The sequence below is a fragment of the Saccostrea echinata genome, unplaced genomic scaffold (assembly GCF_033153115.1).
Source record: "Saccostrea echinata isolate AGI-Se365-2 ecotype Australia unplaced genomic scaffold, CSIRO_AGI_Sech_v1 ptg000015l, whole genome shotgun sequence".
Lineage (NCBI taxonomy): Eukaryota > Metazoa > Mollusca > Bivalvia > Ostreida > Ostreidae > Saccostrea > Saccostrea echinata.
In genome coordinates this window covers 14,702,385-14,717,741 of record NW_026889764.1, presented here as the reverse complement: position 1 = coordinate 14,717,741, position 15,357 = coordinate 14,702,385, and the positions used below count along the sequence as shown (strand labels likewise).

General features: G+C 39.3%; 1 protein-coding gene across 8 annotated transcripts in view; it reads left to right on the top strand.

The window, feature by feature from the left end:
• LOC133187566 (IQ motif and SEC7 domain-containing protein 2-like) overlaps positions 1-15,357 on the top strand; it is a 76,143-nt gene that overhangs the window by 43,604 nt on the left and 17,182 nt on the right. For all 8 annotated transcript variants that reach the window (XM_061322971.1, XM_061322975.1, XM_061322972.1 and 5 more), the window contains exon 2: positions 10,107-11,618. In XM_061322971.1, coding sequence (XP_061178955.1) covers positions 10,107-11,618 — 1,512 coding nt within the window. The remainder of the gene's footprint in view (positions 1-10,106; positions 11,619-15,357) is intronic.

Below are 15,357 nucleotides of genomic sequence, written 5' to 3'. Positions count from 1 at the left end.
CCTGGATATTTTTTCAGGCCTGAATCAATGTAATTACTTGATGTTTTATTCATGACTGCAGCACACTCGGATTCTGGCCCATTTCCCAGCTTCTGTAATTATTGGTAATAGCTACATGTTGTGTTCTAAAATAATATTCTATCAAGTGTTGAAATTCTGATCCATAAAGAACCTGCAATTGAATTGATCAAACCCAATAGTCTGACCTGTATGTACACCTAATATCAAAACAACCACCAGATAAATCATGGAATTTAATTAATATCCCATTATTGTCTTTCTTTTAAAGCCTGAGGTAGACTTTTTAAAGATTAACTTGGGACAAATTAGTGTACTTGCTGACATGTAAATATTGGCTGACAACTGACCCGAGAGGGTACCAACCATTATTACCTGTCTTCAGGGAGTGTAATTTAGTTGTCAATCCTTGTATACAACCAAGTCACAGACTTCTCGTACAAAAAAAAAAGACGGGGGTCTTTACATTTTGTAAATAAAACCTTAATTCCTGTCAGTCTGGATTGATTAAAATAATTAGGACAGAAAAGAGATCTTAATGTACTGTAGTGCACTTTGCTTTATAGGTGTGTAAATAACATACATATATAAACATACTTTTTTCAATGGGGTCATAATTTCTTGGAATCGCAATTTCACGGATAGAAAATTTCGCGGATTTCTTAGATCACCACTATAATGCCTTAAATATACTTTAAGTAGGCTGGGACAGATTTCCACTGAAAATTTGTAAATGATAACCATCATCCAATGAGTAACTCTTTAATTAACTAAGGATGACTGATACCTGAAACATATAGAAATAATATTACATTACATAAATGATTAGTTATCTCCTCCCCCGGGGACAAGTTTTTTAGGCATTAATAAAACTTAAAAGGTCTGTATAAATCAAATATCAAATTACGGAATGTTTCATATCACAACTGTACTTCAGTCACTAGTAATTAAAGATCAATTGAACTGTCCAATAATCAGTTATTCTCTGCGGAATCCATGGAATCCTGTCTAGTATTGCGGCGTGGTCTTCCAGGCGTCAACAACTCTTTCTTTCCAGGTGCATTGTGCGGCTGAAGACGAGCCAGTGCGCGGGGTAAACGTGTGACCTTCGGTTTGTCTTCATGTTCTGTCGGAGGAGCGACTTCGTCCTTGTCCGTCAATAGTCGTCTTGGCGATAAACGCGACTTAGCGGTTGATTTTGGGGTCACGACTGCAGGTGAGACCTCTCCAGATGTAGCAGGTGAACCATGGTTAACAGGTGGTGGAACAGAAGGGCCATCCACCCTGGGAGTCACATGCGAAGGTTGTGGTGTGCTACATTTCAATGGATTTAGAGTCAATGTTTTCTGAGTCGAGGATGAACCATCTGTAACAGTCTTTTCTGAAGGCTGTGGCATTCTCGGCATCGTTTCAATCGCACTGGGTGAATTGCTGTTAAACGGGGTGAATTTCCTCAGATGCTGGCGATTTCTTAGCGTAACCCTTCCTGTGCCATCTACACGTACCACATACTGGTGGTATTGGCGGACCTCAACAACAACTCCAGTGCGTTCCCATCTCCTTGGGTGGTTGCCCATTAAGTTTTGGATATACACATGGTCTCCAACCTGCAGTGGTGGTAGCTGATGGGTATGCTCATTCCATCTTTCATGCTCTCTTGAGTGGCGTTTGGCAAGAGCTAACTCTCTACTCGACATCAGTTCCTTCCATGTATCATGAGGCGAATATCTACCCATTACGATTGGTACGGCATCTCTGATCGGACGACCAAACAGGATCAAGGCTGGGGATGCCTTCGTCTCTGGATCAATGGAGTTCCTGTATATAAGTAAAGCCCTCTGAAACTTATCCACGTCTAAGGAACCATTGGCTGTGATGTTGTCCGCAAGCATACGTTTTACCATCTTCACTGCAACTTCAGCTCTGCAGTTGGCATGTGGATTTGCAACTGATGAGATTCTATGTCTGACTCCCCAGGCTTTCAGGAATTCCTGTGTCTTTCCAGCTGTATACTGAGGACCTCCATCTGATGTTAATTCCTCTGGGATACCAAATGTGACAAACGTCTCACGAAGGCGCTTCACCAGTCCATCCGCTCCAGACTCCGATCTGTATACCATGGGCCAGTTGGAGTACCTGTCCACAATGACAACATAATCCTTACTGTTGTAGGTGAAGTAGTCGCTGCAGATCTTCTGGAAAGGATATTCAGGAGGAACTATATCAGTAGGTGGCTGCATGGGGTTTGACTTAGCCATCTGGTGACAATGTCCACACTGGTCCCTCGTCCTGGCAATATCCACCGTGATATCTGGCCAATACACCGAGTCCATGGCTCTGGCACGCATCGACGAGACTCCTTGGTGTGCTGCATGAAGTGCATTGAGTACTGGTTTACGTAAGGCAGGTGGAATGACTATACGCTGTCCCAAGAGAACCACACCATCAACAGAGCATAGACTGCCAGAAAAACGATGAAATGGGCGCAACTCCAGTGGCAAATCCCTATAATCCTCTGGGAACCCTTCTTCTATCTGCTGAAGCAGGCTAATATACGTAGGATCTGATGCTGTGGCTTCACGTACCATATCCCAAGTTACAACCATGATGTTGGCATTTAATGCAGTTGTAGCGGCAGCAACTGTGGAGGTATCATCAGCTTGATCTCGATCCTCAGTAGATAGGCCGAAACTGGTGGGTGTATCACGACAACTCGCAGAGCAACTGTCAAGGGACTTGTCTACTGTGGCATCACCAGGTAATACCAGTCGATCTGGGGGGCAAGCTGGATGTCTGGAAGCTGCATCCGGACCAAGGTTCTTCTTCCCAGGTACATGAACCACCGTAAACTTGTATCCAAGGGTCTTTTCTTTCAGGTTAAGGAGACGTCTGTTATCTATCTCAGTGAGTGATCGGTCGTTCAATATCTGGAGTAGTGGTTTATGGTCAGTGGCGACAATGAGATCTTCGCATCCGAGCACATAGTATCTTGTCTGGTGGAGTGCGTACACAACAGCCAAGGCTTCGCCTTCGATTGGAGCGTATCTACTTTCTGCTGGGTGGGTGAATCTACTGCCGACCAAACAAAGCTTCCATCCGTCATTACAGCATGCTGGGGTCTTACTGGCACAGCTGCAATACTTCTGCATCATGAAGAAGCCAATACCATCAATGGACCAGTCTGTGGCTAGACAGGTCATGCGTGCTGGGTCAAACAGACGAACACCTTCCTTCATCTCCTGGATAATGACCTCTTTGGACTTTGTAAATAGTTCATCTAGCTCATCCGTCCAATGGAACGGTGTAGATGGTTTCAATAGAGCTCGGAACGGTTTCATCTGTTTAGTCATGGCAAACGCGTAGGCACCTTGGTTGACCAATCCAAACCATGCTCTTGCACCGGTAATGTCGGATGGTGTGGGAAAGTTGCTGATTGCATCTAGGAACTTTGTGCTTGGTCGTATATTTGTAGGAGTAATTGTGAGTCCAGCAAAATCTACAATATCTTGAGCAAACTGGAACTTCTTCGGGTTGAGGGTAATACCATTCCGAGCACAGAGGTCTAACCATTCGCACGTCTGGAAGAATGCTGCTTTAACAGAATCTGCCCACATACAAGTGTCATCCACGCATTTGACCTTGTTCTTGAAGTCCGTAATGACAGCATCAAATCGTTGGTTGTAAGCATCTCCGCTGGCCATAAATCCCTGTGGAGCTACCTTGTATCTGTACCGTCCCCATGGTGTGATAAAAGTGGTAAAGTGACGGTCCTCCTCTCGAATAGGTACAGAGTGGTATCCATTCCAAGCGTCAGTAACGGTCTTCTTCATACCTTGAGGTACCCTGTCTGCTAGATGAAACGGACTCGGTACATGATGGGTCTGGCGTACGGAGTGACGGTTTTGTGGTTGAAGATCTACCGTCCTTCTGGGCGTACCATCAGCTTTACCTGTAACTACCATCCTGGAACACCATGTTGTAGGGGTATTCTGGCTAACTTTCTCCAAGACTCCAATCCTTACGTCTCTCTCCAGGTCAGCATAGACTTTATCCTGCCAATGGATGGGTACCAGTGCTGGCTTGTGAACAGCAACTGGTCTGGCATCAGGATCTATGTGAAGCTTTAGGGGCTCACAGTTCATCAGCGGTAAAGGTTGATGTTCACATACGTTAAAAGTTGTAGCACTGTAGTAATCAAGTAGCCATTCCTTTAATGCATCCACATTTTCTTCAGTAGCGTCCAAGCCTGGTGGTAGTGTTGTTGGTAGTGGAGGTGGATTAGGCTGACGTCTGGGACAGGAGCAGGTAGTCTCATCTTCTACAGAAGCAAAACTCTCTGATGTGTCTACGGGATGGTTTGGGAAGTCTGCATGAATTATTCCAAGAGAAACCAGTGCCTCCCTGCAGATGAAAGCTTTTTCCATGACATCAGATACATAACATAATATGCGTGTAGATTTGGAACCATCTCTGACCCTCACATCAACTGCAACCGCTCCAATAACCCCAAGGTTTTCTTTGATGGCACCTCGCATAACGAGCTTTACTGGAATTAGGTCCTTTCTGGTAATTCCCAGGTTGTTGGCTGTCTGTAATGGGATTATCGTACTCTGGCATCCGGTGTCAGCTACCATGGTCAGTTGTATCGTTTTGAGCCTTGTAACATCTTTGATGGGATGTCCAAATGACGCATGGTCCTCGGCCAAAGGTGTCATATTAACCAGTAGCATCGGATGAGGTTTGGACGGCCTAGCTATCCATTTTCCTTCGAAGATGTGATGTTCAAGACGTGCTGTATTCTGATATTGTTCTGATGTGGTACATAGCTGGTCGTAGACATAACCAACCTTGTCGTCAGCATCTTTCGTCGGTTCCTGTGATGGTCCCTGATTGCGGAGTTTCTGTCCTCGTCCCTGTGTACAAGCCCTTGACGATGAATCACGATGTCCCCAGGCACCACACGTTGAACACTTGCTGCATGACTTGGTATAATGACCCTTAACTTTACACTTGGCACATGTAGATGTCCAGGCCTCGCAACTTCTTTGTCTGGCTCGACGATCGTTTCTTTGTCCGTGGGCAGGTCCACCACATGCCCAGCACTTGCCTCCAGGTCCTTGTACTGATTTTTGGCTATGGGTCGTTGTCGACATCGCACCGGCTGAATCTCCAACTGCACTCCGTGTAACTTTGCCTTGTTCCTTCTGTGCTATGAAGGAAACAGTCTCTTCCAAGGTTCTGTCTGTCTTAGGATCACCAAGCAGGTCAGACAAAATTTCAGGGTCTGCAATTCCTCTAACCAGATTGTCCTTTATGATCTCATCACTGTAGTCGTAAATGTGGTTACACCCTTCCTCCTTGCATGTGGCCTTGTACTGACAGAGAGACGCCTGACCTCGGAGACTGGCTAAAAACGTTCTGATGCTGGTACCAGGTGCTTGTGTCATCTTACTGAGCTTAATGCGTTGTACCAATGTGCTCTCATCCTTCACAGCAAGCCGTTTAATGACATTCATCAGGTCTGCCTCTGGCATGTCTGTGATGTTACCTCGTTGGTCACGCATGACGTCGGTCCGAAGGTCTGAGTCACAGCAGTAGAACAGAGCAGTGGGTATGACGTTTTGGGCAATGGCCATACCCACCTTGTACATCTCCCATTGTCGAGTGAACGCTGACCACTGGTCTGGGTCACATCCAGCAGCTATGGTGGGTGGGTCCAACTTCAGTTTGGGAGCTGCGGCAGCTGCTGGCTGGGCCTGTGGCTGGTGAACAGTTCTATCGTGGATCTGGAGGGCTGCCGTCATCGCTGCGGCAAAAGCTGCATCCAGGTCCTGAGACTGCCACTCACATCCAAATACAGGGCACTCTAACGTTGGCATGTCGGGGAGTATAGATCGTCTTTTGTACCAAATTTGTCAAATTGTGTAGAACTGGTATCAGTCATAAATGATAACCATCATCCAATGAGTAACTCTTTAATTAACTAAGGATGACTGATACCTGAAACATATAGAAATAATATTACATTACATAAATGATTAGTTAATTTGTGACTGCATACATAGTGTAATTTAAAACCAGGAAAAAGTACTTCGACAGTATTTTGAAAGTGCAAATGTAAAGTCGGATCTGATTAGCTTATGCTTTAATTCCCATTATTGCAGATGAAAGTTTTGGTTCTAATATCATATCTTAAGTATAAAAGAAATTCAGTCATTTAAGCTGACTTCATAATATGGATTGACAATACGTAGTACGTTTTTTTTACTGTTGTATAATATATTGTCTTAACGTTCCTGAATTACATTTTCCACACATCTTTTGCATCATTCAATTTATTACAGAAATTGAAGAGATGCACGGAACTGATAAAAAATGTATAAACAGCTGCTCTTAATCAGGTGGACTTCTGAATTTCTAAATTGTTTTTTTTTTTTTTTTTCGTTAACCTGGAAAAGCATTTGAGATAGAGGAAGAGAGAAAGGGGCCTAATTAATAAACTGATTATCAATTAATTGTTTGCTTATAAATAAATTATATATATGGCATTATCTTTCCTGATGTTAATCAAAAGCCACAAACTGTGACTCTGTACCACAGCCCGCTCTCTTGATTTCTTTTATCAGGATGTTATGGTCAATTTGTCATACAATTTCTTGACCACTCTCCAACTAATGACCGTTTAATGCAGACAGATCTTCTTACAATAAATATTCTTCAGTAGAAAGGTTCAGGTTCACCCTGCTTGGAGTTGCCATGTTCCTTCCTTTAGCCAGGAATTTTCAAAAGATACAGGTCTTGTGTTCACCAGGTGTTCAATGGTGTTTGGTGAAGACCGCCTGGTGTTCTGACTTCGGAGGATTTCATTTTGAAGGTTATCAGAATCAACAGGCAGTTATGTATGAAATATTTCTGAAAAAAAAAATGAGGGTTGAGATGGATAATTTTTGTGGAAGGATGAATTAATTTATCAGATTCAGAAGATGAATTTGACAATGATAGGGATTTTAGACCTCTTCTCAAACTGGTAAGATCACCCTATATGGGTAATGTATTGATTATATCTAGTCATTACCATTATTCTTAAATGTAATGGATGTAAACTGCATAAATTCCATTTATTGTAAGTGTTGTTTAGTTGATTAGTATTGTGTAGGAGGTGATAATTGAGATGCCTGTACATTGTACTGTACAATGTGTTATTGTTTGGGTATTAATTAATTAATAATTAATTTGTATCTGCAGAGTCTGCATAATCAGTAACTTTAAATTTAAATTTCTCTGAGGAAAATCTGAATATCAAGGGGAAAGGGGGGAGGGAGGGACACAGGTAAGGTAATTGTTCTTTTTAGCCTGTGAAGACGTTAAGGTCCACTTAAATCTGAGGTTGAATTGTTTTTTTGGCTACACATTTTACCTAATTTACCATAGTATGATTTAAGATTACAGTTTGCACTGAGCACTAAAAGTGTCACTGCATATGGTACTCTTCATTAAAGACATCACTTGCAATTAATTATCCAGATTACTGAATTCTTATGCTTGTTCTAACAAGCACATTATTACACCAATATTACTAGCAAGCAGTAAAACTCTTTCAATTAAGCTTCAGTTATATTAGGAGCATTACTTTTGTAAAGACAATATTGTTATTGCATAACACAGTTCTTCAACTTGGTGAAGTAAATGTAATTGCTTTGTATACTTTGAGAAGCTGTCAGCTGAGTAGTCTAATCTGAAAATCAGGTTTAAACTACTTTTCTCCTAATTCTGTCATGAACCTTGTATTTGATCCTAGCTCTTTCTACTCTATAAATCATGGCTGTGGGACCCAATAGGATTATAATTAGGAGTATACTTTTTTCTATTAAAGTACCCTGATATGACAAGGATGATTTCACCCTGTCTAAGACTGGCCTGAAATTCTATCTGTCACGCAAACCCACAGCTATCACCAAAAAAAAATGAATAAATCCACTTAGTGGCCTTAAATCTTTGATTGACATGACTGATCCCAAAATACAGGTACTGTATACTGAAACCTGACCACCTGTGCGCTATTACCCAGGGGAGAGTTTTAATTGTGATCTGTGAATACTTGCATGAGCCCATTTTCTTGCAGACAGACCAATATATACAATGGAGATATACATTTAATTGTATGTTTTATTGCTTTTCTATTGGTACTTGGAATATTGATTTGTCAATACACTGGTGATAATGGACCTAATATATGAGAATCAATAATATAATTTAATATATAAAGTATACAGTAATCTATTTTGACTCTCTATTGTAAATTGAGGTATTTACAACATCTGTGTGAGAAATATTTCAGTTAAGGTAAGAATTTTTGATACTAAGTGCTAGTTTTTTTTTTTTTTTTCTAGTACGTGTTTTGATAATATAATATGATTTAATTAATATACTGTAAATAAGGTTGATAAATGACAACGTTAATGTTTCACGAATGGATGTACAGTTTTTAACATAATTTAAAATATAATGATAATCAGTAGACTTAAGACTATAGATATCTTGATTTTCCTGTAAGATCAGCTAAATCATTTTTATTCAGCGCTCAGCCTTTTCTTTTTATTACATCTTTCCAATATGAATCAGCGTCCTCAGATTGTGATTTCAAGTGATCCATTATGCTTATACTTTAGTCACTGAAAGGATTAAATGAGATTACATAATGTACAATTCAGTGAAATTATGATATTTGTTTGAACACTTAAATGACTACTTGATTAAACAATAGATTGTGCAATGGTCTTGTGAGTCGTCCTTTTCAAGTGATTTTCTCTCTATAAAGTGTTTACTTTATATCAGAAGCAGATGGTTTTCCTTCTTTAGTGATAAAAAAAAATATTCCCCATTTCTTAATGTTCAAGTCCTTGACCTTTTAAGTATCACATGACCCTTGAAACTCTCCCTCAAAATTTGTTCCGACATCATGCCACTAATTACATAGCTGTCAAACCCTCAGTAGGGATTCATTAAACTTATGTGATTACATTTAGATTGGAATATTCTACCCTCTCAAGGATTTTGCAGAGAGCACAAGTGTGGCTAATTTGTAATGTAGAATACACTGTGTTTACTTTAAAAACAATTCCATTTCTACTCCTGATGAAATCTGGGATGTCTTGAGGACCTGCTAGGTTTTTAATTTCTTACTGCATTAGGGGACATGTGTTTTTTATACAGAAAATGTGCAGTGACTTCACTAATCATCTAGAGTACGTACTGTATCTCCTTTAAAAAATGCATGATGCTCCTTTGAATAAAAGCAGAGGGTAATTCAGCCTGAATAATTAAGTTCCTGCATCATAGCATTTCAAACAAGGCCACATAAACCATCAGATCTCATTCTGTTAAGCCTTTGCTTGGTTTTCTCTTATTTCAGAAGTGATGGTAACACTCTTTACAGGGTCTTTGTCCTTGGTTATCATAAGATATAACTGGTGTGACTGAGTGAGGGCTGTTGGACCTTGCTTTATGCCTGGAGCTCATCAGTTAGACTGCTATTGATTGCTGTATCATCCTTTGATGACCTTTGCTAATTAGACTCTGTGGTCCACAGGCTCTGTGTTGCTGAATGTACCACATCCACCAGCATCCATTAATTTCTAGATCTGTTATTGATTGGATTGCTATCAGGGATTTCCATCTGTTTACAAACCAAATTTTTACGACAGTTGCTTTTTTGTGTTAACAAAGGGCAATAAAAATATTGTTCTTTGTTGTTAGATCTTGTAAGGAGAGTGTACATTTTGCTGCAGTTTCAGGTATCTCTTTGCCCTGCTTTAATTGATTTATCATGTTTATGTAAAGTAACTGCTCTTAATGTTGAAGATGATTTGTTTTGAAAGAGAAATATAATGTTTCGGTTGCTGTGAAGGGGGTTTTAGTTCCATTAATCTCCTTATTTTTTTGTGCTTGTGTAAGAAATGGCACATATTTTTATATTTAGTTTTTCAAACAGACATAGGAGTGTATAATCTTAGTAGTATAGATATTATTCAGATCATCATATGTTCTTCCTGAAGATGGATCTAATATGTGTTTCCTTTGTTTTACAGTGTCACTAGCTCCCACAGTGGAGAGGAATTTCTGCGGAACAAGAATCGTTCTCGCTCTGTCGGAGGATCACCACTCGAGTCACCACGAAGCAGCAGACTTCTTAATCAGACCGGTCTCCACAGCAACCGCTGTCAGCGACAAAGGTCATTTCGAAGAAATGAAGACGAAATAAAACGCTCAAGGTCACAGTCTGTGGCTTACGAACTCTCACAAGATTTGCAGGACAAACAGGTGGAAATGTTAGAAAGAAAGTACGGTGGATCTATACGATCGCGGCGTGCTGCCAAAATTATACAAAGGGCATTCCGCCAGTATACAATGAACAGAAACTTTGAGAAATTACGAATAGCTGTTGGTGAACGTAGATTATCTAAACGTTTATCTGAATTAGGGAGAAGTAACACAGTAAGTGCTGATGCTTATTTTATGAATTCATCACCAATTTTACAAGGTAATGGTGATTTACAAAGACACTCAGATGTTGTAGGAGGGAAACGGGTGGACAGTGATAAGCTTCGATTTGGTGAAAACCGACTACGACAACAAATGTCTTTGGACCAAAATGCACGATTTGACTCTCAATTACCTTACAGAAGAATTTCTGACAAAAGAAAACTAGAACGACACAAGGAGATAGACCTTACAGAAATTCAGAAAGATACAAAATCTGTCTCCAATGAAACCAATAATAACCGAAACTCTTGTCCTGAAATGAACGAGAGCAGTGCTAGCGACTCTCCTCAGCCCACGCCTGCAGACAGTGCGGTTGATCCGCATAGTCTCGACTTTGAAACTTTATTGGAAAATAAAGACACAGGTATCGTGTTAGCGGAAAGTTTTCATAGTGATCAAAGTAATCCCGATGGATCATTGTATTGTGGTGGATATAATCACAAGAAAATGTCAGCCTCATCACTCTATTCCAATGCAAGTACAGACACGTTAGAAAATAAAAGTGAGTGCTATGATTCTTACAAATCAAATTTCTCAGATTCTGGCTCCTATGGTAGCCAGGGTGATCTACAAATTAAAATTGACACAATCCAGCCATTAGAAACCGTGAGAACACCTGAACAAAAACAAATGGCAGACCAAGCTCACAAGTACTACATGCAACAGGGAATTAAAATGCGTAAAAATGACAGTGCAAGTTCATTATCTGGTAAAAAGCCACCTCAGGTACCTGTTCGAGGTCCTGAGGCCTCACCTATTTGGAAACGTAAAGGTGCTAACACAAATGGAACATCCCCTGCACCGATTTCCAATAAACTTCAGGAACCCAAACGCATGAGCAATATATCAGAAATCAGTGAAGCAGACTCGCTACTCGATGTTCCTTGCTCAAGTTCTCCAAGTTCAGAAACTATTAGTATAGGAAGTGAAACCAGTTTAGTGTATCAGCGTAAAATACGGTTAAGTGGGGCACCAGAACATGGGGGACATAGTGGTGTGCATAAATCTGACAAGTCACGGAAACGCACATATCGCATAGGCCTCAATATGTTCAACAAGTAAGTATTCCATTGTACGTTTTCAAACAGGGATGACTATTTGACAAGATATAGTTGGTTTCTTAATTCCATTGAAAGGTACATGAATTATATTTACCCCAGTATACACTCTGTAAAGAGATATTTAGGATCAGTCTTTGCAAGGACAGTTTTACTTGGGTGTCTCGAACATTGATTTTTCAGTACCATGGATATATGTTGAAGTGAGTAAAAAATTTGGAGTTCCCAACTACTATTTTCTTGTGAACTTCCATATCTCAAACCCTTGGATCTCAAAGTTTTTTTGGCACCATTGAGTTTTAGATAAAAAAGGTTTGGCTGTACATGTATATATATATATATATATATATATATATATATGTATATATATATATTCAATACATGTATTTGGTTACAATTTCTTTAATAGTTTGACTTTTAGTGGGCATGACACACATAAACTTGCATTACTGACTATCACGGAAATGGTAACGTATGTATACATGCTTTATTCAGAAAAACACTCAGAATAGAGCTGCATGAAATTGGTACATACAACATTAAAATCTACGATCAGGAGGTTAGGACTGGCATTTCTTGTCATGTTCAGTCCAAATTACTATCTATGAAATTGTCCTTTTTGACAAATGAAAATCTTTTGAAATATCTCTGTACAGTACAGTATGAAACCACAGTAATTAGATATTCCAAAATTTTTTCTCCATTATATAAATAGAATTATGCCAGCAAAGAGGAGCATTGGTTGTAAGTAGTGGCTGCAAATCAATCTGTAGATCTCTGGTCTGAAAAAATTGGGATGGACAAGTACCAAAGAGCTACAGTGCCACTCAATGTTATTGCACGCAAAAAGTGTGCTGTTTCTCAATTTATTTCTCCATAAATTTAAGCTGCCTTTTCAGAATATTACTGGGTGCGCCTATCATATTCTTTTACTACTTTCACAAAAATTGTATGTAAAAGTCATGCTGAAAGCCCATATTGGGCCGAAATGTCTTGCCATCCAAAATGGCAGTACAAATACTAGTACATGTATATATGAAATTTTCGATGGTGTCAACTTCAGGCCCAGGAGAGCTATTAACAAAGGTTATTTGGAAATGTTTTGTTATTTTGGCAGCATAAATAAATTGAGAAAGAGCACACTTCTTGGTGCACAATAAATATACACCTTTTTCAGTGGATGGCACTGTAGCTCTCTCTAGCTCTCTGGTCTTCCATCCCAATTTTTTTTAAGACCAGTGAGCTGCAAACCTGCAGTTATGGTTGAAGGACCGTGGTACACATTTTTAGTTCACCTGAGCTGAAAGCTCAAGTGAGCTTTTCTGATCACCTGTTTTGCTTCGTCCGTCCGGCTGTCCATCAGTAAACCTTTCATATTTTCAACTTCTTCTGTAGACCCCTGGGCCAGAAATCTGAAACTTTTATGGAAGCTTTCTGAGATGTGTAGATTCTAAATTGTTCAAATCCTCACCCCTGGGGGTGAGTGGGGCCACAATAGAGAATCAAAGTTTAACATTGAAATATATAGGGAATTTTTTTTTAAATCTTCTTCTCAAGAACAACTAGGCCAGAAAAGCTGAAACTTATGTGAAAGCCTCCTGAGATAGTGTTGCCCGTATTCATACCTATGGCTCAGGTAAGCTAGGTTTATCAAGTAAGCCAGGGTCAAGTAAACTGGGCTTAAATCCCACTTGAGCTGAGCTCACGTAAACCTCACTTGTGTTTCACACTGAAAATAAAACTGGTTTTACCTAAACTGCAGACAATCTCGTGTTTTGACAGCATTTGGTATAATATTAACCAGAGAAAGAAACGAAGACACAGGAAAATGAAAAGACAACATATATCTTCATAGAAAATCTTTCATTCCTTCATGGAAAATGTTTTACTAGGAGCGTCCTCCTATTTTGAGGAGAGACAATGTTCCAACCATTACTATCAATAAATTAATTCATTCAATATAACAAAGACCTCCACTTACTCTATAATTAAATTTTCTAAGCGAGCAAAAGACACAATTCAAGGGCAAATTCAGGAATTTTTCTCCTTTTGGGGCACGGGCATACCCACTCAAAAAAGAAAGAAACATCTTCCAAATAAAATTCATTATTTTTTTTTTAAAGGAATAAAAAGCACCAATACTTATTTGGTCACTTTCATTCTACGTGTACACGTATGCATGGGTTCAAATCCCCCCCCCCCCCCCCAGACACACACACAACTTGCCTTTGCAATTACACACAATAGTGAACGAAGTTGCAAATCGGAGACAACGTAAAATCACCTTTAAAATTTCCACCTGGGAATGGCATTGAACATTGATGTAACACACTTCAGCATGTCCATAATAAGTAGAACAGCATTTTTAGAGAATTTGTGCAAGATCATCATATATATAAAAAGATTTAATCTGTCACAGATAATTTTCGGTTGTCTTCTATCTTTTTCCAATGAGATCCAGCCTCTTCATCTAATCTTTGCAGTCCTCCAGTGTTAGAAGAACAATAAATCAACATTTAAACCTACCCTAGACCAGGTTTAGGCTCAGCTTAATTTGTGAGCTTAGCTCACTTCTGAGAAACAGGTATGAAACGGATTTAAAAAATGTAAGCTGTTCTTAGTGGTAAACCTGGTTTAAACACATGTGTGAATACGGGCATGTAGGTTTTAAATTGTTCAAATCATGGCCACTGGGGGAAGGATGTGGCCACTTAAGAGATTCAATTTCATTGAAATATATGGAAAAATCTTTAAAAACTCTTCTTCTCAAGAACCACTGGGCCAGAAAAGGGTAAAACTTTTATATGGAAGCTTCCTTCAAGGTAGTGTAGATTCTAAATTGTTGAAATCATGACCCCCAGGGGGAGGATGGGGCTCCAACAAGTATTACAAGGGGGAAAATCTGGTGAAGAACAGAAGGGCCAAAGTTACTCAGGTGGGCATTGTGGCCCATGGGCCTCCTGTTTTGAGCTTATTTTATGCCATTTGTTGAGATTTTACATTAACAAATTGAACACCTACATCAAACATTGACCATACATGAAGGAATTGATCCAAAAGTTATTCACAGCTTTTTAAATAACAGGGCTTGTTTTGCTTTACTGTGAATCAATATAATACAAGTGGGGAATGTTTGTAACTCTTTATAGGGCATTGATTGTGACTCAGAGATGAAACAATTTCCAACAGCAGTTATACACAGTCTGTATTTGTTATTATAGTCAAATCTGTTTTGATACAAAACTGTTCACCAGCTGTTTCATTGCTGTGCATTAGGCCAAGCAAACAAATGTTACTCAAGAGTTAGGCCTTTAGCAATTAATAGAATTCTTGCAAGAAGTATCGGAAAAGCAAAACATCTGCTCCTCATTCCACATTAGGTTGGGGAAGCGTAAATAATGTTAAGGACAGTCAACTGAATGATAATATCCAGTTATTATTTAAAAGTACCAGGAAAAAGTATTTTTTTTTATATCAGTTTCATTGGTTGAGTCCTTTTATACTGAGATGAAGAGTAACCTAGCTGTTTCATCATGTTTTGAAAATACTGATCGAAACCAATCGAATGATTTAAAAAATAACTTGTTCAAGTTACGTTTTCTTATTATAAGTGTTGTAAATTCAAGGCTATTTTATATATTTTTTCCTCAGTAAATAATGAGTGTATGTAATTAGACTAAATATCTAAATTAAAGTAGAAAAAATTTAGTCTTTTATCACTGCTTTGGAAATCTTATGG